The sequence below is a fragment of the Symphalangus syndactylus genome, chromosome 2, assembly GCF_028878055.3.
Source record: "Symphalangus syndactylus isolate Jambi chromosome 2, NHGRI_mSymSyn1-v2.1_pri, whole genome shotgun sequence".
In the NCBI taxonomy this organism is placed as follows: domain Eukaryota; kingdom Metazoa; phylum Chordata; class Mammalia; order Primates; family Hylobatidae; genus Symphalangus; species Symphalangus syndactylus.
Window position 1 is genome coordinate 15,404,828 of NC_072424.2, and position 27,630 is coordinate 15,432,457.

At 39.2% G+C, this 27,630-nt stretch overlaps 1 protein-coding gene across 1 annotated transcript in view; it reads right to left on the reverse strand.

Annotated features, from left to right (window-relative positions):
- Positions 1–5,979: 5,979 nt before the first annotated feature.
- Positions 5,980–27,630, reverse strand: part of ACADSB (acyl-CoA dehydrogenase short/branched chain) — a 46,110-nt gene continuing 24,459 nt past the window's right edge. Inside the window, exons 2-11 of the mRNA XM_055246452.2 lie at positions 26,707–26,866; positions 23,341–23,441; positions 20,482–20,688; positions 19,780–19,950; positions 17,989–18,114; positions 16,661–16,753; positions 13,852–13,941; positions 9,939–10,076; positions 7,961–8,060; positions 5,980–7,432 (exon numbers count right to left, since the gene is read on the reverse strand). Of these exons, the coding sequence (XP_055102427.1) occupies positions 7,362–7,432; positions 7,961–8,060; positions 9,939–10,076; positions 13,852–13,941; positions 16,661–16,753; positions 17,989–18,114; positions 19,780–19,950; positions 20,482–20,688; positions 23,341–23,441; positions 26,707–26,866 (1,257 nt within the window). The 3' untranslated portion in view covers positions 5,980–7,361. The remainder of the gene's footprint in view (positions 7,433–7,960; positions 8,061–9,938; positions 10,077–13,851; positions 13,942–16,660; positions 16,754–17,988; positions 18,115–19,779; positions 19,951–20,481; positions 20,689–23,340; positions 23,442–26,706; positions 26,867–27,630) is intronic.

Consider the following 27,630-nt stretch of genomic DNA (forward strand, 5'->3'; position numbering starts at 1 on the left):
TGTTAGGGACATAAAGTTTGTGACTGCTGGACTTTTTTGGTGAACTCTTCCTTTTTATGAGATATCCTTTAAAATTATTTTTGCCTTTAATTCCGTTTGTTAGATATCAACATTGCTGTTCCTGCTTTCCTTTTTGTAGCATTTGTATGGTCTTTTTCCATCTCTTTATTTCAACTTTGCTGTGCTGTTTTGTTTTAGGTGTTTCTAACTTTATGTAGCTGGGATTTAAATTTTCCGTTTGCACCATCTGAACATCTGAGTTTAACCCATTTGCAACTACAAATACTACTGTTTGCCTATCTTCCCGTCTTATTTTCTACTTACCTTGATTTCTTTAAAAAAATAAGGTTTTTTCCTTATATCGTGAGCTATCTGTACAAATAATTGGGTAGCCACCACTCAGATTTCTATCATGGTTTTTTGTCATTCTCCCCACCCTAGGGTAACTTTGAGTCTTTACTTTTTCTTTTTCCTTTCTTTTTCTTTTTTTCTTGAGACAGGATCTCACTCTGTCTCCCAGGCTGGAATGCAATTACAGCTAAATGTAACCTTGACTTCCCAGACTCAGGCGATCCTCTCACCTCAGCCTCCGAGTAGCAGAGGCTACAGGTATGTGCTACCATGCCTGGCTAATTTTTGTGTTTTTGTATAGAAAAGGTGTCTCGCCACATTGCCCAGGCTGGTCTCAGATTTCCTGGGCTCAAGAAATTACTTATTTTTATCTTTTTAAGATCAAGAGTCAAACATGGCACATAGCAAATCCCAGGCAAAACTCTAGAGTGAGATTATTTGGTATTTCCTTAGTTTTCTTTTCAGTGCTTTTCTCATCCTTCTAACTGCATCTTCCCATTGCTTTACCTACTCTCCCAGGCCTTCTCTCCAAACACACGTTTCCACCACACCTGTTTCTCTCGAAGGTGTCATTCTCAGCTAGTTTCTCTGCCTCAAAGTATCTGAAACTCATTCATGAAGAATTATTAATGAATAAAGGACTAGTTGTTGGTGGTATTTTACTGGAAGGCTCCTGAAGCAAGACTTAGACCCAAAAGAATAAATCTAGGAGGGCCTTCATCAGCCAGACTGCTGGAGTTCGAGTTCCATTTCTGCCATCTACCAATAAGCATCTTATCTAACCCCTCTATGCCTCAGTCTCCTTGCCTATAAAATGAGATAACCAAGAGCACCTCCCTCATAGGGCTATTGTGAGTTAATATGTGTCAAGAGTCTAGAATCATGGCTAGCACATGGTAGGAGCTCAAGAGATGTCAGCACTTACTGTTATCATTCTAATGGATGTAAAGAAATATTTCTTTATGGGGTGACCTTGGTAGCTTTCTGCTCAATCTTTCTGTGATGAATAGAAAAGACACCTGAATGGGCGCACATTTAAACAAGGAGCTGTTCTTATTCATCTTTGTATGGTGGCTCAGAGTCCACAGCACCTTGGACATAGCGACCACTCACTACATGTTGCTGAATGACAAAGGAAAAAAAAAAGGGACTAATACCTAGATTTCTAAAATGATGTAGAGGATAATGGGGAGAAGATAAGTTGAAATTTCCTATAGCCTTAGGCTACAGTGTACCACTGAGTAAAAAGTGCAATAATATACATTTTCTAAAAGTAATACTATAAAGCACAGGCATACATATCAGCCAGATAATATCTGTACAGCGAGGATGTGCTCAAAGAGGTGAACTCTCTACTGAAGAGCTGCTTATTTTGCAATTTAAAAAAAAGGGTCCTCTGGCAACATTTTCTTTAGTATCATGAATTTAAACTTAGTCTACATTATAAGACCTCTTCTCTGAAAACAAACAAAATTGGCTTATTTGAGAGGCAAGCTATTGGTTTGGTAAACAAAGATGTATATATCTTACAGAAAGATTACATTATTTTCTTATTTCATCTGTATGTATAACAAACAATTTTGCTTTATAAGAGTAGCAAAAATCTCCAGTTAATTTAGTCCTTTGTTTTTTTCATTCTCCATAGAATATTGGTTTTGTAACATCGAATACAATCCAATATATACCATTAAAACAATCCAATATGTACCATTCTGCTTTATGAAAGATCAGCAAAAATACATAAACAAGGATATAACTAGTACATTTATAAAATACATCATAACAATGAAACCAAAGGATCCCACACAATAATCTTCACATTTGACATGCTGGTTACAGCTGAGGAGAGCCAGTGTCTTTGGCAAGTGATTCATATACATAAGCGATGACAGTGATTAATCCTAACACTACTGAAACGTTCATTCTTTATCAGTTAAACCTAAAATAAATCAACAAGAGTACTGAAATATAACAAGAATGAAATCCAAAATTTGTTGAAAGGGGCAATGTTTAATACTAGGAAGAACACTGAATTTGGGGACTAATTCTTGTCCCCAAGTATATTTGGATTCTTGTCTTTGTTCTTGGATGATCTTAGGCAAGTAATCTGTGCTATGAATCCTTCACTTTTAAAATGAGAGAGTTGGTTGGCTGGTTCTCTAAAGTCTTTCTAGGTTTAACTTTCCATGATTTTAAAATCTTTGACACAGGCTTATTTTTGTGTTGTAAAATGAAATCTCTAACAATACTAACTTGGCAGTTGGGTGGAATCCAGTGCCGCCCACACACATCTGCTCAAACAGTTCTTTACCTTCTGAGCCCCAAGACAGCCCAGTCCTCAAATTAACAATGATGGCAGGCTTCAGGAGGCTAATGGCTAGTTCTCCACCAGACACAAATGCAAGATAAGATACTTTAAAGCTCCTGAAGTCATGGTTATCAGAAGAAAAGCTATAAAGGAAGAACTACAGGGAAAACCTACAACATTCTCTTTGGAAAAATGACAAAATAACACATTTACTGATTCACTAACGGAAGAAGGTAGGTGCATATATTAACTATAATATATAATTAATTTTAACTGTTATTTGTGAATATGCACAAAATATACATACAAATTAGAACTTGATCAATAAATATAAATTCAAGGTCCAGATGCAAATGGGAAGCTCTCTGATGCTGGTAATTTGAACAAGAAGTTTATTGTACTTTCACATGTTTCTAATTCTATGGGGAGAAGTTGTGATTCCTTTTACTAATGTTGGCTTCTGCTCCATTATCTGTAAAGTCCACCTCTTTCACATAATCACAGAAATTAAAGACGTCCAAGGTCCCTGTAGGGCATTTCATCCATCTCCTACTCTTATCAGTGACTGTCTTTTTGTTCCAAAAGACTGAATGAGTGGGTTTTCATCATCTCTCCATTTGAAAGTCAAGTAGGCTTCATCTCTTTGGATTCAAGGTCTAAATCCTAAATCTGTCCTTGTTTCTTCCTAATATTTTAATGTAATTCTTATGTCAATTGTATTTACACAATTTTTAATATTTAACTCTGATTTGCATTATAGAAATTAGTCCACTTCAATAAACCTGAATGTGCAAAGCAAAATTACTCTGGAAAAGTCAGGTTTTTTAAATAAACATTATCCTTTCATTAAAGTACTAAAATGTTTCTCATGTAACAGTAATGATTATTCTAAGCAACTGCATGAGACTTGGAACATTTTTCATTTCTAACACATGTTCCTCTTTCAGAAAATATCAAAACTCTCATTTCTCTGTTGTCCACCTTCCTCCTGAGGGGACTCAGGCCACAGAGGGGGTCTCTTCTGAGAATCCCTAATACTGAAGAAGTGGCATCACCAGTGATATGGTTTGGCTGTGTCCCCACTGAAATTGCAACTTGAATTTATCTTCTGGAATTCCCAGGGGGAGGTAATTGAATCATGGGGGCCAGTCTTTCCTGTGCTATTCTCATGATGGTAAGTCTCATGAGATCTGATGGGTTTATCAGGGGTTTCCACTTTTGCTTCTTCTTCATTTTCTCTTGCCACCACCATGTAAGAAGTGCTTTTCGCCTCCCACCATGATTCTGAGGCCTCCCCAGCCATGTGGAACTGTAAGTCCAATTAAACCTCTTTTTCTTCACAATCTTGAGGAATGTCTTTATCAGCAGCATGAAAACAGACTAATACAGTAAACTGCTAACAGTAGAGTGGGGCATTGCTGAAAAGATAGCCAAAAATATGAAAGCAACTTTGGAACTGGGTAACAGGCAGAGGTTGGAACAGTTTTAAGGGCTCAGAAGAAGACAGGAAAATGTGGGAAAGTTTGGAACTTCCTAGATACTTGTTCAATGGCTTTGCCCAAAATGCTGATAGCAATATTGACAATAAAATTCACGCTGAGGTGGTCTCAGATGGAGATGAAAAACTTGTTGGGAACTGGAGCAAAGGTGACTCTTGTTATGTTTTAGCAAAGAGACTGGCAGCATCTTGCCCTTGCCTTAGAGATTTGTGGAACTTTGAACTTGAGAGAGATGATTTAGGGTATCCGGTGGAAGAAATTTCTAAGCAGCAAAGCATTCCAGAGACAACTTGGGTGCTGTTAAAGGCATTCAGTTTTATAAGGGAAGCAGAGCATAAAAGTTTGGAAAATTTGCAGCCTGACTATGCAACAGAAAAGAAAAATCCATTTTCTGGGGAGAAATTCAAGCTGGCTGCAGAAATTTGCATAAGTAGCAAGAAGCCTAATGTTAGTCCCCAAGACCATCGGGAAAATGTCTCCAGGCCATGTCAGAGAACTTCCTGGCAGGCCCTCCCATCACGGACCTGGAGCCCAGGAGGAAAAAGGGGTTTCATGGGCTGGGCCCAGGGTTCCCACGCTATGTGCAGTCTAGGGACTTGGTGCCCTGTGTCCCAGCTGCTCCAGCTGTGGCTGAAAGGGGCCAATGTACAGCTTGGGCTGTGGCTTCAGAGGGTGGAAGCCTCAAGCCTTGACAGCTCCCAAGTGGTGTTGAGCATGTGGGTGCACAGAAGTCAAGAACTGGGGTTTGGGAACCTCTGCCTAGATTTCAGAAGATGTATGGAAATGCCTGGATGCCCAGACAGAAGTTTGCTGCAGGGGTGGGGCCCTCATGGAGAACCTCTTCTAGGGCAGTGCAGAAGGGAAATGTGGGGTCAGAGCCCCCGCACAGTGTCCCTACTGGGACACCACCTAGTGGTGCAGTGAGAAGAGGGCCACTGTCTTCCAGACCCTAGGATGGTAGATCCATGGACAACTTGCACTGTGCACCTGAAAAAGCCACAGACACTCGATGCTAGCCCATGAAAGCCACAGACACTCGATGCTAGCCCATGAAAGCAGCAAAGCCACAGGGGCAGAGCTGCCCAAGACCATGGGAACCTATCTCTTGCATCAGTGTAATCTGGATGTGAGACGTGGAGTCAAAGGTGATCATTTTGGAGCTTTAAAATTTGACTGCCCTGCTGAATTCTGGACTTGCATGCGCCCTGTTACCCCTTTTGTTTTGGCCAATTTCTCCCATTTGGAATGGCTGTATTTACCCAATACCTGTACCCCCATTGTATCTAGGAAGTAACTAGTTTACTTTTGATTTTACAGGTTCATAAGTGGAAGGGACTTGCCTTGTCTCAGATGAAACTTTGGACTGCGGACTTTTGGGTTAATGCTGAAATGAGTTAAGACTTTGGGGGACTGTTGGGAAGGCATGATTGGTTTTGAAATGTGAGGACATGAGATTTGGAGGGGCCAGGGGTAGAATGATATGGTTTGGCTGTGTCCCCACAGAAATCTCAACTTAAATGGTATCTCTCAGAATTCCCATGTGTTGCGGGAGGGACCTGGGGGAGGTAATTGAATCATGGGGGCCAGTCTTTCCCATGCTATTCTCGTGATAGTAAGTCTTACAAGATCTGATAGGTTTATTAGGGGTTTCCACTTTTGCTTCTTTCTCATTTTCTCTTGCTGCCACCATGTAAGAAGTGCTTTTTGCCTCCCACCATGATTCTGAGGCCTCCCCAGTCATATGGAGCTGTAAGTCCAATTAAACTTCATTTTCTTCCCAGTCTCGGGTACGTCTTTATCAGCAGTGTGAAAACAGACAAATACAACCAGATATATATTTTATTGCATTTTGCCTGTTTATAACCTATATTGCAAAACAATAGATTCATTTTTGCCTTCCCAAATATAAAATTATTTTAATATTGAATATGCTTTTTCAAACTCTACAGCCCCCTTCTCTCCCTCATTCCTTATGAGATTTTGATACACTTCTTAATGGGCAAGAGATCTTTCTCTTGAGAATCACTGAACCAAAACCCAATTTCTGAATTATTATTCAGGATAAAGTGCAATAACCATGACTGAAGAAACAGTATTCAATTAAAATACAGAAATTGTCAACTGAAAAATAGTACATGACAGGATATCCAACATTGTATTGAATATTTTCTGATTATTAAATCAAATTACTTAAACCTTATACTTGAAAACTAATGCATATTGGTTTTTAAAATGACCTACTGAAACCACCATAAAATGTGTCTTTTATACAGGTTAATTATAGTAACAAATCATATTGCTTTACATTGTTAAAATAATATTTTCTTCAATTATATGACCTAGAAAATTATACCCTTATTTTCCACTGATTCTCATATTTAAAACCAGAATTTTTAGATTTTTCTAAATAAATTTTCATCAGTTTTGACTTCACTTGCAACTTAGAGTTGAATCTAAAAAGTATTGGATAAAAATTGCCTACTATGTAACAAATATTTCTCTGATGCTACAAGATTAAGATTTAATAGGAATATAAACTATTTCTATAAGTAATGTTGTACTTCAGATGCCTTTATTTTTCCAAATAATGGGATGAAACTTCTGTATACTCTGAAACTAGAATGATAATGTAAATATCCAGCCAGGCACGGTAGCTCATCCCTGTAATCCCAGCACTTTGGGAGGCCAAGGTGGGCGATATCTTGAAGCCAGAAGACCAGCCTGGGCAATATGGTAAAACCCCATCTCTACTAAAAACACAAAAATGAGCCAGGCATGGTGGTGCACCCCTGTAGTTCCAGCTACTTGGGAGGATGAGGCACGAGAATCACTGGAACCCATGAGGTCGAGGCTGCAGTGAGCTGCGATCGCGCCACTGCATTCCAGCCTGGGTGACAGAGTGAGACTCTGTCTCAGATTAAAAATATATATATATGTATATGTATAGAGCTTTAAAAACAGTTTTGGAAAAAAATGCAGATGCTTATTTCCCAAGTTTAAAAGTGGATCTCCTGTGCCTAAGTTAAACAGCCTGAAAAGAGAAAACCAAAAAGGCCAACCCCCAGACTTTGACTAAGGGCTTCAATAAAATATTTGAATGCTGTGGAAGTTTATTCCCATGCAAGGCACTTACTCCCAACAAGACTTAACAGTTTAAAATTTTACAGCAGTGACACCAGGGAGGGGTCCCACTCCTCCAGACGTCAGTATTCTGCGTCGATATGCTTTGCAATTGTGTTCAACTGGATGTTGGAAGCTCCTTCATATATTGTACCTTAAGCAAAAGGAAGCAGAAGGAACAATGAGGAGTTGGCACATGGTTAAGACAAGATCTATAAACATCACCTCTGCGCTTGCTATAAAACAGTTACTAGTCACATCACTTGATGTCCCCTGAATATGGTACTATTTCACAGAGTAATTTTGACTAAGAGATGACAATTTTCCATTTGGTTTCTCGATGTCCAGGATCAGTATTAAACCGACTAAAGTGTAATCAAAAGTTGAATATTTTGATTCTTCAACAATTGATGCATAAGCTCAGACTGTTATTTGTGGCAGTTTTACTAAAAAGCCTGTTGAGGCACTTAAAAAGGCAATTTGATATTTTTAAAAAATATAGAACAATTTTTTTTGAAGGACAAGGTAAGAAAAAAATCCAGCCACATAAAGAGAGCCACTAAACATATACTGAAGAAATTAAAATTGCTTTTGCCTAGGATAAAATCGACAAATAAAACAGCCAAAATACCTACAGAGGCAAATAAAACAAAATAAAATGTAAAAAAAAATATCTATTTACCAATCTTTGCATCTCGGAAGTACTTCTCCACAGGGTAATCTTTGGTGTAGCCTACTCCCCCCATCCACTCGATACATTTACTCGTTGTTTGTCCTGCAATCTACCAAAAGCAAGCGCAAATCACACACTGAAACCACATAACTTATACATGATAAACACTTCTGGGTAACGTTTTCAGCAATATGGATTCACTGTTAGTGGCACTGGAAGGACTAAAGTTATCCTCTAAACTAGCATTGTCTCTTCAGTCCCATTCTCCATACTATTTCTGTAAAACATCCTATTAATTCACAGAATCCCCATTTTCTTAAGAAATTAGAGCATTGTTCACATGAATCTCCGTGCTGAGAGATATCATTTATTCAGGAAATGTTTACTGGGGGCCTAACGGATGAGCTAGGGGACATTTCAAGCTGAGGACCAACATGTGGAAAGCCTCCAAGGGGAGAATGAACTCTTCAACTTCCAGCCCCTGAGACAGCCAGTGGGCTGGGATCGGGGTGAAGTGTGAAAAGAGAATGGAGGAGCGAGAGACCCTGCAGAATGGCCCCTCAAGGACGTCCACATCCTAGCCCTCAGAGCTGTGAATATGCTGCCTTCCATGGCAATAGGGACTCTGCAGATGTGGATAAGGACATGAGATGAAGAGATTATACTGAATTATCTGGGTGGCTGTGATATAATCACAGGAGTCCTTATAAGGAAAAGGAGGAGGCAGGAGAGTTAGTCATGGAAGGTGATGTGACCACGGAGACAAGAAGCAGAGACAGCGAGAGATCTGAACATGCTACGTTGTTGGCTTTGAAAATGGTGGAAGGGGCTACGAGTCAAGGAATGTGAGCAGCTCCTAGAAGCTGGAAACAACTGTCAGCCAGAACTGCAGAAAGGCAGCCCCTGTATTCCAGTGAGACCCATTTCAGATTTCTGACCTCTAGAAGTGACAGAAAATGAAATTGCATTGTTTTAGGTCCCTGACTTTTTGCTAATTTGTTATAGCAGCAATTGGAATCTAGTACGGATAGAGTTCCATTTGTTGTGAGGAGACACTAAAGGGTTAAAGCTGGAAGGTGGCATGGCCTCACCGTCACTTTGAAAAAAGAGAGAGGCTGGATGGGAGGAAGCACCAGGGACCAGGAGGGCAGCGAGGTGACTGAAGTACAGAGATGGCAGTGGAGAGGGAGACAAACACACCATTCAAGGAATCTTTTGGGGGTAGAATCATAGGAAATGATGCTGGACTCAATGTGGGGGGTGAGGGAAAGCAGGGGGTCAAGATGATGCTAAAGTTCTGATGGTGAAGCAGAAGTTGGACATGTTTGTCTGGAATTCAGAAAGAAGTTGAGGCAGGATATTTAAATTTATGGGCTGGAGAGGTTAAATGAGAATTTAAAGCCATGGAATGAATAAGATACCACTGAGGCTGCGAAACAGCTGCCCAATGATTTGCCTAAATTCTCCAGCCACAGTCTAATGTGTTAGCTCTAAAAAGCAAATGTATGAGTAGAAAGTTTTAGACAATCTTTTCTTGGTGTTTTAAACCTGATTTGTTCATATGATGGACCCATCATCTTCCACGGCATTCACTTTGCCCGAACTTGACACCATAGGCATGACACCCTCATTCAGAGGAGGCTCAGCCATGGATTTGAGATGGGTGGTCTATCTGAGCTGGGCTACTCACAAAACATCAAGACCTCACAGAACTGAAGGTTTTCCTATGGCAGTTTGAGATGGGTGGTCTAGCTGAGCTGGGCTACTCAATGAAACATTGAGACCTCACAGAATTCAAGTGTTTTCCTATGGCAGTTTTCCTTTTTTGCTTTTCTATTATAAGAAATAAAAGTCCATGTTATCGTAACTTGAAAAACAACCAAAGTACAATCAACATTCCCAAGAGAAAATGTTAATAAGTATATATCTGAAAAAAAAAAGAAGGCTGAATTACTTTTTCCTTTTTTTTTTTTTTTTTTTTTTTTACCTCTGATGCATAGTATTTGGCCATTGATGCTTCTTTTATGAATGGCTTTCCAGCTTCTAAAAGCCTAGCAGCATTGTATGTTAGTAATCTTGCAGCTTCCAGCTGGGTGGCCACGTGAGCCACTTGGTGTTGGAGGCCCTGTAACAGTCAGGACCAAGTTAGAGAATTATTATTTCAAAAAAGCACCTCAACCTCAAAGTCCTGCCTAGATACACAACACTGACAGACTCAAAATATACCCCAAAGGAAATTTACATTCACGTCTTTTAAATACTTTAAAATGAGTAATCTAAAATGAAATGTGACACTATAAGTATTGTTAAATCCTCTTTTCCTAGAAAAACTTCAAAGTTCATGTAATTCTTCATGATTGTCAAGATTCAAATAGTAAAGTATCACAAAGTTAGGTTTAAAAACTTGACTGTTATATTTAATAATTATTTAAACTCTCTTTTGATCAAAATTGAGCTTAAATGAAATCCTGGCACAGCAAAACTTTGAATATATTCTTTATTTGCTCGAATTAAGAAAATTTTGATTTTGCATATGGCTTCTAGGCATTAAAAATGTTAGCTACAAAGCAATAAAGAATATTTGAAGCACCAATTACTACCACCCTGAAATTTTAGAGGGTGATTAGGTCTACACTAAATGTTTGCCAATGAAAGAAACAACAGTTAACTTAGTGAGCCAGAATACAAACATTAACATTTATAAACAATTTCCTGCAAATAACAGGCACAGATGTTTACTACAAACTGAAATGTTTCTCATGCCTAACCTATCCATCCACCCAGATAGTTATTGGGCACCTCTGAGATGGCAGACACCACCCTGAGTGATGGAGGCAGCACACTGAATATTACAGCCAGTGTAATATATTATAATATATTAAAAGGAACAAGGGTTCCTTGTTCTCATGATTTATAATATATAGTCCAGCAGGGAGAACAGACAAATAATTATAATAATGTGTGATGAATATTAAGACAGTGAACCTTGATTAAGGCAATCACACACGAATCCCAGGAATGGCCTTTCCTAAACAAAAGAGAGGGACAAGCTGGAGAAAAACAGCACTGTTTGCTAATACCCTACAGATTCTTCTCTCTCTTTCTGAAATATGTGATACACACAACAATTTCGTATGTACAAAAAGAGACGATGTTCCGTATATGTAGGCTATGAAGCATAATAGTAAGTTAAACACCCACAAACTTATGTGCAGAGTCAATATCTTCTCCCCTGTGATTTATCTTTTCACTTTATGGCATATTTCAAGGAATAAAATCTACCAATCTTACCACCCATCTTATCTTTAGGATTAGTCCTTTTCGTGTCTGTTTACAAAAACCTTTCTTACCGTGGGGTTATAAAGATATTCTCTGTTTTCTCCTAAAATATTTAAAGTTTTGCTTTTAAGATCATGTCTTTACATCTGACATCTATTTTCTGTGTATGGTGTGAGGTAGGAATACAGTTTCACTATTTTCTCACATAGAAAGAATATTCCCACTCAGTGATCTGTAATGCCATTTCTGTCATACATCAAATCTGCATACATGCATGGGTCTATTTCTGGCTTTTCTGTTTTGTTCCATCAGTGAATTTGTCTGTTTCTATGCAAGTATCACTGTTCTAGGAATTTGGCTTTTTATGTGGAACTCAGAGATTCTGATTATTTTTGCAAAATACATTCAGTTCAATTAAACTTACAGTCACCATCCATGCTGTCTATTCCATTTGCCACATTAAGTACTGGGAGAGGCAGGAAAGTGACTGAGGCATGTCTCCTGCTCTGAAGAACTCACCATTGCTGAATACTCATTCCCTAAGTACACTGTGAACACAAGGCCTGGCATGGAGAACATGCTAAATAAATCTATAGTGAATAAACAATTGAAATTAATAAAGATGAATAGGCTGGTCTCTACCCTCAAGGACCATGTAGTCTCGAGGTCAGAAAGATATGAACGAATGCATGCAAAGCAAACATAAGATAATGTGTTAGAAAAAAACTCTACTAACTTTAATCAAAGCATTATACAGCTGTAATAATGTTGCTTTTTAAGATCAAAATTTCTTCTCTTTGATGTGCTTATTTCACATAGCACGTGTCTATCAAAACATCTCACGTACCTCATAAATGTTTGTGGGTACCTGTGTACCCACAAAATTTTTAAAAAATAAATTAGGCCGGGCGCAGTGGCTCACACCTGTAATCCCAGCACTTTGGGAGGCCGAGGCGGGCAGATCATGAGGTCAGGACATCGAGACCATGGTTAAACCCTGTCTCTACTAAAAATACAAAAAATTAGCTGGGCGTGGTGGTGGGTGCCTGCAGTCCCAGCTACTCGGGAACCTGAGGCAGGAGAACAGTGTGAACCTGGGAGGCAGAGCTTGCAGTGAGCCAAGATAGCGCCACTGCACTCCAGCCTGGGTGACAGAGCAAGACTCTGTCTCAAAAAATAAATAAATAAATAAATAAATAAATAAATAAATAAATAAATAAATTTTAAAAATCTAAGTGTTCTTTTAACTACCCATACTAGGCATCTCTAAAGATGTCATTATGATTACACCTGTTAGTATAGCTGACCCCTTCTGTCTATTGATCTATCTATCTATATGCACAAGAACATAGTTTCCTGTGCATAAAGAAGATCAAAGCCTCCCTTCAAAACAACCTTTACATTCTGTCTCTTTCACTGCAATCTTTGTGGTAGCTGCCTGAGAAAGTACTCTAGTATAATGAAAATCCGACTAGAAGCCAAGACAAAAAAAACCTCTACTTTTGGCACCATATTAGCTTTATGACCTTGGGAACTCAGCCTCCATGTGCTTCGGGTTCCTAGGCATAAGATGGGAATGACAGTATGGGCTGTGGTAGGCACCGGCCAGGCCTGCCACGCTCAGTCCTTCTGGGTCTTGAACTGACTATGCATGTCCACAGCCTCGTATCTCTACACATGTGCAATCTGAGTGTGCTCATAGGATGCCTAGTTGTTATTATAAACCTGAAGACAATGCAACATGACAGTTGGCAATGCAATCATAAATTGTACTTGGAGCCTACAGCTGCTTAAGGGGAGGTTTTGCAACCATGTAAAGTAATTATTCTGGAATTTTAGGTGACATACCTTCAGGTTGCCTAAAAGGTTTGCTAAGCTGCCACTCCAGGCTGCCCCCACCCTGGCAAGACCTCAAGGAGGGCAGGAAGAATACCACTGCCACCAAGCAATCCCCAGATTGCCTAGTGAGCTCTGAGAAGCCGCGGCACTGGACCAAATCAGTATTACCCAAGTGCTTGGCTGAGTGCACCTCATTTGTATTTCATGCAGCAAACTGTATCTTCCATGAGACGTAGGTGTCAAAGTACAGTCCTCTGAGGATTACCACATGGTTCTGGTCTGAATAGGGGACCCATAACAAATGTTATCATTTACTGAGCACATGTTATACTCATGCAATGTGTGAAACACTTTACACATACCTCATTTAAAACTGGGTAAGTAAGTAGTTTTACCTTTATTTTATAGATGAGGCAGTTTAAGACTAGAATGAGGTCACTTGCCTAAGGCCTAAAACTGGTAAGTAAAAGAACCAGGATTTGAATCCAGGAAGTCTGACTCCAGACCCCCTGCCCTGAGCTTCTGAAGCAGTGAGGAGACAGCTTCATGGTGCTCACCAAGATATCCTGAATCATGCCACAGCTGGGCCTCAAGGACTACTGCTCTGCCCTTGGCAAAGATCAAGGCATTCACAAGCACACTCCCTGAGACCTATTCTTTCCTCCCCTACCTATCTCCCATTAAAATCTCCCTGAAGGGATTCCCTCCATGGATTTCAACACAGCCCTTCATTAACAGGAAGCTGGGGAAGTCCAGTGCAGCAGGAAGACCCTCATAATTACCTGAAAATCAAATAGTCTTCTGCCAAATTGTACCCTTTCTTTAATATATGGAATAGTGTAGTCAAAACATCCTTGCGCCAGTCCCAGCATCTGTTAAAAAAAAAAAAGATCGGAATTTCTTATTTTGTTACAAGTTTAATTATCCAAGTTGTGAATTCCTTCTAAACATAAATTGAATGACTGGGGTAGGGGAAGAACTGGAGATGCTGAGATGGTGAGGTGTGTGTTAATAACACATCTTCACCCACTGCATTTGTAGAACTGAACTTCCAATAATTGGGAGAAAATTTTGAGGGATTTCATGTGAATATGAGCATATTTAATTCTAGCAGAGGTAAATCTCCCAGCAAGGCTGTGTTCACACAACTTTTTTAGGTTAAGATCACTTTTTAGGAATCTTCTTTAAGCGTTGATTCTCCAGGTATAAAATGAGCTATAGAAGTTTTGCTCAGAACTGGCCTTGAAGACTATAGAGGAATGCCATCCAGTTCTTCTAGAAGTAAAATATGGAAGGTTACTTCTTAACTTTCCACCTTCCCGTCTATTTTGTATATGATTAGGATTAATGAGAGCTTCAATGGGAGGGCATTAGAACATAAGACAGCAGTGGTTCTGAACCCGAGGTGTACCATAGAATCATTTAGGGAACCTGATTTAAAACAATACTAATACCCAGGCCTAATGACTGAATCCAAATCTTGGGAGTAGAGTAGGTGGAGGAGTGTGACCTAAACCTCAACTCTGTAAAACTCCTTAGTGACTTAATACACAGCCAGGGTTGAGAACAATGGATAGAAAGCATCTAGTAAAAACATTAATTTACACAGGACATGGTGACAATTTTAGCTGAACTGTCTCACTGCTAGCCAACTTTCATATCTATTATATGATTCAAGCTTAGAAATGGTTTCTAAATTTCAACATTAGGTAGCCATTAAATCACTAATTATGTCAAATTATGGTTTTAGAAAATCAATAGCTAAAGCTTTGGGGGGAAATGCCCAGCAGACTTATCACTTTATTTCATTAGTATTCATTCACATTTTCTTTTAGTCTTTTATTTTGAACCCTCTAGAGAACAGAATAACATGTTAAAAATTAAAGGCACAAGAAAACCACAAATCCCAAATTCAAATGAGGCAGCAGACTCACTGCACTCTTGGCTGTGAGATAAGATGATGTAACTATACCTTTACAGCTAAAATTTGTACATAAATAATATCCTATAGGGACATGAAGACAGAAATGATCAGTTATCCATCAAAATGGGCTTTTCTACCTCAGTAAAATGTTTCTACTACAAACACTGAAAACCTGAATTCTGTCTGCCTGCAAGGTTTCGAGGACAGATGCCTTCAGTTCACTGTTACACTCCATGTGCCTCTTCCTCTCAAAGGCATCCACTGAGCTAGTAACTACCTGACCTTAACTTTTAATTAGGTTATTAGATAACTTGGAGTAATTAGACTGAAACCCAGGCTGTGTATTTTATTGCCAGAACATCTATATTATTTATATGTCTGAAAAAAATGAGATCTAGTATTGTAGCTTTTAATGTCATATCTAACTAAGTTGAATCACAGAAAAACTTTTAAGAGAACTGATAAAACAATATTCTTTAGTGACGCACTGTCTAGCATTGTAGGAAAACTGGACTAAGTTTTGGTCTAAAAATAGTTAGCAAAGTAACAGCAGCAGAAAAAAATCTAGAGTAATAATCTAATATTTATTCCAATAGCTTATATGTAACATCTTCAAAATCGAAAAGCTCTAAGTTCTTGAGTTTTGTATAATCACTGATTAAAAATATACTCTACAAAGGCTGGGCGTGGTGGCTCACGCCTGTAATCCCAGCACTTTGGGAGGCGAGGCGGGTGGATCACGAGGTCAGGAGATTAAGACCATTCTGGCTAACACGGTGAAACCTCATCTCTACTAAAAATACAAAAAATTGGCTGGGCGTGGTGGTGGGTGCCTGTAGTCCCAGCTACTAGGGAGGCTGAGGCAGGAGAATAGCATGAACCCAGGAGGCGGAGCTTGCAGTGAGCCGAGATCGCACCACTGCACTCCAGCCTGGGCAACAGAGCGAGACTCCATCTCAAAAAAAAAAAAAAAAAAAAAAAAAAAATATATATATATATATATATATATATATATATATACTCTACAAAAATGACACTAAAGTAAAGCCAAAGAACTTATTCATTTTGTTAATCTGGAAAATAACTGATATTACTTAATAGAAAAATGCAATATGCACTATAAAAGCCAAATTTAGTAAAAAAATTTTTTGAATAGTTCTCATTTTATGTATCTACTTAACTGTGGCTATTTTATTTCATGTGCCGCCAAAAAAATTGCCCAGTTTTCACATGCAAAACAGTAAGCAACAAATCTTTTATTAACTATAGATAAGAGATCTTTATTACACAGTGGAATGAATATTATTTATTCTTAATGTAAAAAATTCCTTCCAGAATGAATTTCATGCTTGAAAAGTTGATTTTTTTTAAAGTGCCATATTTAATTTACAATACATTTTAAAAGTTATCAGTTCAGGTATTAGATAATACTTTAATGTTCTCAAAGCAGAAACACTGTTACCACCAAGCCATTGTTTGGTTCTATGGACACTTACATAATCGACCAAAAGGGAATTTGAAAGAAATCATAAGCCATTCTATCCCTCATGTAAGGGAACTGTGCCATCTTGTGTCCACAAGCTTCCAAATATTCATTGGTCTCATTGCATTTTTTCTTTTCACAGTTTAATTGACTCGCATCATGGAAGAGTTTAAATCTGACTTACCTGTGCAGCGATTCCTATTCTACCTTCATTAAGACTCCCTATGGCATACTTATAGCCATGTCCAATTTGTCCCAAGATATTGGCTTCTGGAACCTGAAAATACAAATGCGCACTTATTTCTCAGTTTCACTTTACATGATTCATTTGGATTATATATTTGGAAGTACGCATAGACTCTCAATTTGTGTGCTGGCCCTCTCACAGAACTTGCCAGCATCTGCGTCTCCTGCTACACTGTTTTTCCACAGCTCTCTGAGGAAAAGGACTCAAGTCCATGCTGTTCATGATTGCATCCTCAAGAGCCTTGCACGGGTATTGAATGGATGAGTGAATCTAGAGAAAGGGAATCTCATAGAATTCATCAATAACATAAATTAATACTTCCCCCCCAATTCTTATCCGTAGGCTACAGTGTGAGATAACATATTAGGAACTACAAAGATCTGCAAATACTTGCAAAAACCAGTGTAGTAAGCCTTTCTGCTGTTGAGACCATTCATCCTCATACAAATCAACTGTGGGGTATATGCGTGTGCGCATGTGTGTACACAGGTGTATGCACAAGAAAAGAGGAAGAGAGAAGAAACAGACTAAAATGCTTATTCATAGTTTAAAAAAATAAAGAATTAAGAATAATAAAAAACTATACTTATATATAGTTATTATATACTTTATAATATGGGTAGTTTGGGGAGAGAGCAGGGTAGAATGGAGAAAGAAATGGGAAAGTAAGAATGAGGAAAACAGTTGGGGTGAAGTAGTGAGGCCCCAATGACAATTGTAAAGACATCCTCCCCCTCGCTCCCCACAGCCATGCAAAAAAAGATCAAGCTCTGTGATGAGTGGTGGAAAAGCCCACAACACCTGCCCCACCTACAGAGAGTTCTCCTGCACCAGCACTAACGTCCGTGGTCTTCTGCTGCTCACGTTTAATAGCCTGGCCGTTTCCGCTCTCACTGAGCAACACCCCCATCTTGTGGCCTTTAGTGCACTGACACCAGACTTCCTTCTGTGCAGCCCCATTTGGTTCACAAGTCTCAAGCTTATAAAGTATACGTGGTCAGAAGTACATAAGTTGTAAAACATAAGTGGGATGAATTCTTGGCACTTGCTTCCCAGGACAGCTTCTGGGCAGAAAGGTTTCCACTTTTGTGAAAAGTACATTTGTCTGGTCATGACTAAAGAGGACTGTTCAGGGTTTTACAAAATACTCTCCTGAGTGTGCCTACAGCCACTTAATATTTTGACCGCTGTCTTGCACACCTCCTGTGGTTCCATGCAAGGCTTATTTCACATCAGTCTTTTACTGATTAGTCTAAGATACCCACCTTGACATTTTCGAATGTTAATGGGCAGGTGGAAGAAGCTCTGAGCCCCAATTTGTTTTCAGGTTTCCCTATATGAAGGCCCGGAGTATCACGATCTACTAAGAAGGAGGTAATTCCCTTATATCCCTAAAAAGAAGAATTAAAATGCTATTACCACTTGGATTTATAAAACGCCTTGTTTCTGAAGAGTTTAAGTAAAAAGAAAACTAAAAATGGACTTTGGTAATAAATACTAATGGACTCAGAATTGCAACATGGGCACTATGAAACGAGAGCAACTAGAGGACATTAGATCCAAACTATAGAACCTTACCATTTCTTTCACTTGTTCAGAGACCATCATAAATATTAAAATTATTATTACACTATTATATAATCATGAGAATGCCATGTTCTCAATTTAATTTTACTATATAAAGTTTTAGGCCAGGTGCAGTGGCTCACGCCTGTAATCCCAGCACTTTCGGAGGCCGAGTCGGGCGGATCACCGGAGGTCAGGGGTTTGAAACCACCTAGCCAACATGGTGAAACAACATCTCTACTAAAAATACAAAAATTAGCTGGGCATGGTGGCAGGCACCCGTCAGGAGGCTGAAGCAGGAGAATTGCTTGAACTCAGAAGGCGGAAGTTGCAGTGAGCTGGGATCACGGCCTTGCACTCCAGTCTAGGCAACTAGAGTGAAATTCCATCTCAAAAAAAAAAAAAAGTCTTAACAATTTAATTCAACTGCTACATTAGTGAAAATACTGCATTTACTGGTGAAAAAATGTATTTATTATTTTGCTATATGTCTATTTTCCAACTGAATAAAATATTCTTAAAAATAAATGTACTAAATAGGTACTTAAATTCTTCATTACTAAACAGAAAATTGGAAATTCAACAAAATTAAAGATTAGGGCTGGGTGCAGTGGTTCATGCCTATAATCCCAGCAATTTGGGAGGCCGAGGCAGGCAGATCATCTGACGTCAGGAGTTCCAGACCAGCCTGGCCAACATGGCGAAACCCCGTCTCTACAAAAAATGCAAAAATTAGCTGTGCGTGGTGGTGCGCACCTGTAGTCTCATATACTTGGGAGGCTGAGGCAGGAGAATCGCTTGAACTCAGGAGGAGGACATTGCAGTGAGGTGAGATCACACCACTGCACTCCAGCCTAGGAGATACAGCGAGACTCCATATAAGAAAAAAAAAAAAGAAAAAGAAAAGAAAAAAGATTAGCTTCCTACATAACACATTAGGAGCTAAGTAACAATTGGTCCTCCACAAACAGTCATCCCTCCATATCTGTGGGGGAGTGGTTCCAGGACCCCCCATGGATACTAAAATCTGACAGTGCTCAAGTACATTACATAAAATGGTGTAATATTTGCATATAACCTATGCACATGCTCCAATAGACTCTAAATCATCTCTAGATTATTTGATACCTAATATAATACATGCACGTCACTTTATTCACGTGAATTCAATATGGTACTTGGCACAAAGCAAATTCAAGTTTTACTTTTTGGAACTTTGCAGAATTTTTTTTTTAACCAAATATTTTCAATCCGGAGTTGGTTGAATCCACAGATATGGTGGGCCAATTCTAATTAATAATTTTGTCAACAATATTTACTTTAGGAGATTAATGAAGTGAAAAAATGCCAGCTCAAGTCTGACATTTTCAGTACTGATAAGACTAAAGAGTTCAAGATGAAGTCCTAAAAAGAAAACAGAAGGAGGAAAAGATAAAGAAAGAGAAAAGAAGAGGTTTGGAAAAAGAAAGAAATTTCATTTTCAAACTTACAATGGTAGGGTCTACATTCGCCATCACCAGAAAGAGCCCTGCGTGCTCAGCACTGCTGATCCACATCTTTGATCCATTGAGGACATAATAATCTCCCTCTTTATCAGCTCTGGTCTTCAAAGCAAATGAGTCACTACCTGCTCCAGCCTCTGAAAGGCAGAAACTTCCTACCTACATATGGGAGAAAAAAATGTCCAAATTAATAACTGTATTTACACTCTGTATAACAAATAAGGAAAAATGGACATTTGTAAATCAAATCTTTAGCTGCTTTTTAAAAAAGCCTATATTTATGAAAATAGCAATGGTGTTCTGAAAGTATTATTTTCCAAAAATATACCCTATTTGTCCAAGACAAATTTAAAGACTTATGAACACATACTCATTGAAATTGATTTTAATAATTACAGTAGAAAGACATCACAACGTAAATGAAACCATCAACAAAGGTATCAGAAAATATAATTAGGACAAAAAGAAATAATTTTATTATCTGATGATTATTTTCTAAATTTCCAACTGGCAAATAAGAGGTAGAGTGTACTTTTCCAGCAGCATTAATTTATCGAGCATTGCTTGACTTAATGATACTGCATTGTGGTCTTGGATAGTAAAGTTGACATTGCAGCTACTTTTTTCCTGAAAATATTGTAAACTTACTAAAGATTAGATCCATTAGATCAACAATTCATCTCAACTCACTTTTTCTGTAGTGAGCTGAGGCAAATAGGTGGCCTTTTGTTCTTCTGTTCCATGTTTTCTAATCAGTGTGTTAATTAGTGTGTTCTGGATCTCACAAAAGACAGCCACAGATGCATCAACTTTGGCTAATTCCTCTATCACGAGCACAGTGGATAAAAATGAAGCTCCTGTGCCTCCATATTCTGGGTCAACTTCAATACCCATCAACTACAGAAAAAAACAAGGCAACATAGATTAAGAAAGCTATTTTTATATGGCAAAATTTCTTGCAAGAACAAGTTAAAAAATAAACTGTAACCATATTTATTCTTTTTTTTTTTTTGAGACAGAGTCTTGCTCCGTCTCCCAGGTTGGAGTGCAATGGCGTGATCTCAGCTCACTGCAACCTCCACCTCCTGGGTTCAAGCAATTCTCCTGCCTCAGCCTCCCAAGTCACTGGGATTACAGGTGCCCACCATCACACCCAGCTAATTTTTTTTTTTTTTTTTAGTAGAGATGGGGTTTCGCCATGTTGGCCAGTCTGGTCTCGAACCCCTGACCTCAGGTGATCCACCCACCTCAACCTCTCAAAGTGCTGGGATTACAGGCATGAGCCACTGCACCCAGCCACCACAATTATTCTTAATTTTAAAATTTTGTATGTATATTTTATTTTAATTTGGTATGGCAATTTTGCCATAAGTAACAAAAAAATCTGTAACAGAAACTGTATATTTGAAAAGGATAAAATTATATGCTATCATTTGCTTCCTTTTGGGATTCAAAAAATAATGAGAGGTAAAATGCTTTAAAGGGTAACTTAATGGAATGAGAAAATATCTTATATAAATATACTTAGATGACCTTTCTTGCTAAGAACTGTTGTTGCCTGCTTAAAGAAGGTAGGTGGGGTTTTGGTTTTTCAACATGCCCTACCCACCTTATGCTGATTTCAATGTAATAAGGAAACAGAAGAAAATAACCTACCCCTCAATGGGATGTCTATAGTTTCATTGGGCAAAGTTTCTTCTAGTCAGGCTCTTTCACCTTGACTTTTTCAGCCAAGTTAATAATTGAATGACCATTCCGTTTACGCCACTTCATAAGTTCAGGATGGTTAGCAGAGAACATGTGGTGGTGTTTGCTACAGCCACACTAGCCAAAGCACGAGGGCCTGGTAAACACGACCAGTGCCAGCCAAGCCTTTCCAACGACCCCGTTCCATCATTACTGAAACTCACATAGTACTCTCAATTTCACAAAGAGAATGTGTGCATGTGTGATTCAAAACCCACAGCTGTTAATAGAAGGATAATTCTCTTAGTCTCTCTCTAGACATTCCTGGAGTCACACTATGCTGCAGTCAGGGCTGTGGCTGTTACATTTTGGGCTACAACAGGAAAACAGAACCAGAAATGGGGGTGACTGAATGGTGAGAAAACCAGAAATGAGGAAGAACGGAAAGATCTGGGTTTGCCTGAGGACTGAGGAGGGCACTCCGGAAACCTCATTACAACGTCTTGAACAGATGTCAGAGACATTGCTTCTCTGAAAAAGTCACTAATCTCTCCCAAAGTGGAAATACTGCTTTTGCAAGCCATTATGCCAAAAACCCAGGACAATGGGAGTGAGGAGGCAGGTGAGGCTGCATCTGCGCAGGAGCAGTTTGTGGAGATGAGTAGCAGGGTGCAGGCATTGCATCATTCTGCAGACAGCCCCGCTGCAGGAACGACCACTGCAGGGGAGATCTCACACTGTGAAACCAGGAGACTGTTCCCAGAAGCCTAGAGGGTCTGCAAGCAATAGAAATAAAACCTGGCTGAGAAATGGACTCACAGAGTCCATCTGTTCTCCACATCGGCTCCTGTTTGACCACTATGGCTCCACATAAGATTCCATTTTCCCAAGAGCTTGACTGCTAAAAGAAAGATGGAAGAATCGCTACTACACACGGTATAAAGAAGCTGGTTGCTTTAAAACAGAAATAAATAAAACTATCTAGCTAAGTGGCAATGGTTATTTTTCAAACCAGATGGCAGACAAGATTTAGGCCAATGGCTCTGAATAGCAGCCACTTGTTCTGGGACATCTTTAGTATTAAAAATTAAAAAAAATATTTTATACCTCTGCAGAAGTGAGAAACGACGAGTGTGGTGATTTTTAAAATGTTCTTCTAGAAGCCCCTATGCTAATAGCCTCTCCCCCTACTCATAGTGAGAGCGGTTTTACTTGTATCTATTTCATATGTTGTATTTCCATTAAAGAGCTGTGTGACTTGGAAAGATGGGAATCTGTTGCCTGGTTAATGTGGAATTCATGTATCACCTCTGCTTCTAAGTTTATCACTTATATAGAGCTTCAGGTAGAAAATAAACTATGCTATGAAGTTTTACTATCTAAAGTAGGGTTTCTGCACGGTGGCACTGGGTTGGATAATTCTTTGTTGTGGCAGTTGTCCTGTGCACTATAGGATATTGAGTGGCATCCCTTGTCTCTATCCCACTAGATGCCAGTAGCATGCCTTAGCTGTGGCAACCAAAGATGTCCCTAGACGTTGCCCAATGTCCCCTGGAGGGCAAAACTGCCCCCAGTTGAGAACCACTGGTCTGAAGATACAAATAAATTACCATCTTACTTCCAAACTTTTCCTTAAAATATACAGTATTTCTAATTGAAAAATGTTAATTCCATTTTTAAAAACTTTTAAGTACATAAATATCAAGTAGGATTTCAACCAAAAAAAGAAAACAGGTAATTTTGACTGGGAAATGCAGGGTTCATTATGCTATCATTACAGTCCCTGAATTTAAAAATATGCATATATTTTAACGCCAAAATGTTTCTATAGAAGCTTGAAAGTGGAAGAATTATGAAATATACCCCTTGTTGAAATAATCCTTGTATTACTGATTTCTCCATTTTCGAATTTTCATCCATGGTTGAAACCAAAGGTGCAATTTGTTCCTCAGCAAATTTTTTAACTGTAGGAAAAAGAATTACTGATAAGTCCATGTTAAACTGACAGTCACATTAATAGTTTGCTGACAAAATTTTACATTTTAACTAAGTTAAAATATACACAGTACCCTTCTTATATTTTTAAAATAGAATTTATAAAGTTTTCTTTTTAACATGGAAAGGTGTAGTTCCCCATATCCCTTTATAACTCTTGATGACATCACAAAATAAATGATATGTGTAGATGGTGCAAAAACACAAGCAATAAAGGAAGCACAAAATGAAAAACGAAAGCCATTTCCACTCTACCCAAAGGTGACTAATTTTAAATTTATTATGTATTCTTTCTGGAAACTTTTCTTTGAAGATCATCTATACTTACCTGTACACATACATGTTCACACAAAGGAATCATGAGATACATACTGGTGTGTGCCTTGCTTCCCCTCAACCATATCTTGATGATCTTTCTATGTCAGCATATCCCATCTAACCTGGTCCTTTTCATAGCTGCGTGGTCATACAGAACAGGGTTTCCCCACCTTGGCACTATTGACATTTTGGGGCAGGTGAGTCTTTGTTTTGGGGCTGTCCTGTGCATTGCAGGATGTTGAGTGGCATCCCAGCCTCAATCCCACTAGCCGCCAGGAGCATCCCCCACTTCTAAGTTGAGGCAATCAAAAATGTCTCTAAATATTGCTAAATGTCCTCTGGGGGCAAACTTGCCCCCACTGAAAACCACTGTTTCATTTTTTAATGTTTTTAAGACTTAGATGCATTTTGAAATCATTTTGATGAAAATATCTTCTTAAGTTTACTACCAATGTAATACCAAGTGGGTAGAGAAGGCAACAGGGCTAAACTGAGAGTTCAGTGCATGCAGCTTGCTTCAGTAGTCCTTCGTTTCTGCACACGTGACTCCCATTATGTAGAATCTCTTCCCTTCCCTTGTCCAGCTGGCCAACTGCACTTTGTCCTTCATGGTACAGCTCAAGCTCTCTGGGAAGCCTTTCCTGACTGCTTCCTTAGCCCACTTCTGCCATGCCTAGCAAATTCTAGGTGTTCTCTGCTTTGCTCCCCAAATACCTCCATGACATTTACCATGTTATTCTGAAACTATTTCCTTTATTTGACTGTCTTTGCCACTAGACTCTGAGTTCCTTAAAAGCAGTGATTTTTTTCTTGCCCATCTTTATTGCTTGTGCTTAGACTAGGTGGATACTAAAGAAATAAATACGACTGAAGACAGAAAATCAAGATACTCTAAGCAAATTCTTTGATTTATGTAAACTATTTAACCACTCACCCTGTTTTTCCTTAGCTATCCCAAACTCACTTCCCCGAGACCATATCTAAAAGGTAAGGGAGCAAAGGAAAAGAAATTTACTAGCTGGGTGCAGTGGCTCATGCCTGTAATCCCAACACTTTGAGAGGTCGAGGTTGGTGGATCACCTGAGGTCAGGAGTTTGAGACCAGCCTCGCTAACATGGTGAAACCCTATGTCTACTAAAAATACAAAATTAGCTGGGCATGGTGGCACACGCCTGTAATCTCAGCTACTTGGGAGGCTGAGGCAGGAGAATCGCTTGAACCCAGGAGGCAGAAGTTGCAGTGAGCCGAGATAGTGCCATTGCATTCCGCATTCCAACATGGGCAAAAAGAGCAAAACTCCATTTCAAAAAAAAAAAGAAAGAAAATAAATTTACTTATTGTGACAGAGTTCTAAGACAGTGCCAAGATTCCCAGCCGCTGGTGTATACATGTCCTCTCTCAGTTATTCAAACATGAATCTAAGTGTGGCTGTGAAGGGATTTTACAATTAAGCTCCCAAATCAGCTGAACTTAAAACATGGAGATGATAGTTGGTAGAGCTGACCTAATCAGGTGAGCCCTTAAAAAAGGTGGGGCTCTTTCTGGTGAAACAGGTTTTAAGAATGAGAGACACTTGATGCTGGGAGGGAGAGTTACTGGTTTTGAAGATGGAGGGAGCCACATGGCAAGGAATACAGAGGCCTCCAGGAGTTGGGGACAACCTCTGGCTGACAGCCAGCTGGGCAACCAGACCTCAGCCCTGCAACTGCAAAGAACTGCATATTGACACAACCATGGGAGCTTGGAAGGACCCTGAGCTCTGGACGAAAACACAGCCCAACTGACACACTGATGTTGACCTTCTGAGACCCTGAGCCTGGACTTGCTCCAGCTGGACTTCTGACCTACGGAACTGTGAGCCACTACACAGGTGCTGTTTTAACTTGTTAAGTTTGTAGTCATTCAATACCAAGCAATAGAAAACGAATACACTTACCATCCATATGCTCTAAGAACAATGTTCTGATGTTCTGCTACGGATGTCTAAATATATCATAATTTTACACCTATATCTATACCTATAAATAAATGAATGCAAACTGCTTTAAGGTTTAGTGGTATACAACTTCTGCTTCATTTGGGCTCCCTGTTTCAACTACAGGTATTTCATAGATAAAGGTAAAATTTAAATTCCACGTAAAGTATGAAAACCTACTATCTAGGCTGGGCATGGTGGCTCACACCTGTAATCCCAGCACTTTGGGAGGCCAAGGAGGGCAGATCACGAGCTCAGGAGATCATCCTGGCTAACATGGTGAAACCACGTCTCTACTAAAAAACAAAATACAAAAAAACTAGCCAGGCGTGGTGGCACGTGCCTGTAGTCCCAGCTACTCAGGAGGCTGAGGCAGGAGAATCGCTTGAACCCAGGAGGCAAAGGTTTCTGTGAGCCGAGATTGCGCCACTGCACTCCAGCCTGGGTGTCAGAGTGAGACTCCATCTCGAAAAAAAAAAAAAAAGAAAAGAAAAAAAAGAAAACCCACTACCTAAAGAAAAGTGGAATATAAATGTACTTCTAACTCTGCAAGGCTATATAAGAAACTGGTAACAACGTGGCAAGAACTGGGGAACTATAGAACACGGGCGGGAGAATCTTCACTTTTAACTACATAGCCTTTTATTCTGTTGTTTTAATATTGGATATGCATTGCTTTTCTTCAAAAAGAATTTATGTCAAAAAAAACTACATTCACAAATTTAGATGAACATATCTTTCAATCCTGTCATATGTGACTTCATATTGTAGACCCAATTCATGACCAGAGGAATAATAAGGTGATATTTTTCCAGCTATTCAGGAGGCTGAAGCACGATAGCTTGAGCCCAGAGGTGGGGCTGCAGTGAGCCACGATTGCACCAGTATGCTCCAGAGATCCTGTCTGGGGAGAAAAAGGTGATGCTGAGAAATTTACTTACCTGAACTCTTTATCATCATTTCCTCATCTGTAAGTGTTTGCAGGGGAGCAAAGTTTATTCCATTATTTGTTATATTGAGTAGAGCTTCTGACTGGGAAGATTTTGAGACATGAGGAGGAATCTTCCAAGAAGACAAACAAGTCAGGAAATTTCTTCTTAGCTGTAGGGAACATACATACACGAAAGAAAGGTACTTGAATATCATTCTCTTTGGGAATAACTTTATAACCCATTCTTATATTTCACGTCACCAAAATAAGGAAACTTAATCTAGCGCATTTTAAAATTCAGTCTTTTAAACAGAACACAAATTAGTTTGTTAACATGATGTGATACCTTCTTTATTCAGCAATGAGCTGTTTTAAATAAACAAATTTCCCAGATAATTAACTTTTACCAAACAAGGAGACAGAACTTTCTTAAAAGATTTCATTCTCCAATGTATTTCACATTTCACCAACATCTTAGGAGGGGAAACTGGAACTATAGCACCACTGATGTCTAAAACTCACCATTGTCAAGAGCCTTCTCTTGTGAGGGCAGCTACCTGCCCTGCCCTGCCCTGAGTGGGCCCAGGGAGCTGGTGAGGACATAGAGCTACCTGCCCTGCACTGAGGGAGCCCAGTCAGCTGGGCTTTTGTAATTTCTGTGGCTAATTTTTTTTCTTCAGCATCTTACAGGCAGCATAAAGATTAAGAAAATAAGCTCTGAAGTCTGAAAGAACTAGTTTCAAATCCTAGCTTCTGATATTTAAGTTATGTGATCTTGGGCAAGTGATTTTTAACCTCTCAGTTAAAACCTCTCAGAGTCTCAGTTTCCCTACCTATAAAATGCAGGTACCAACCTCTTGGAGTTTTGTGAGGATTAGTAATACCATCCATAAAAGGGCTGAGCATATAGTAAGAGCTCAATACACTGTAACGA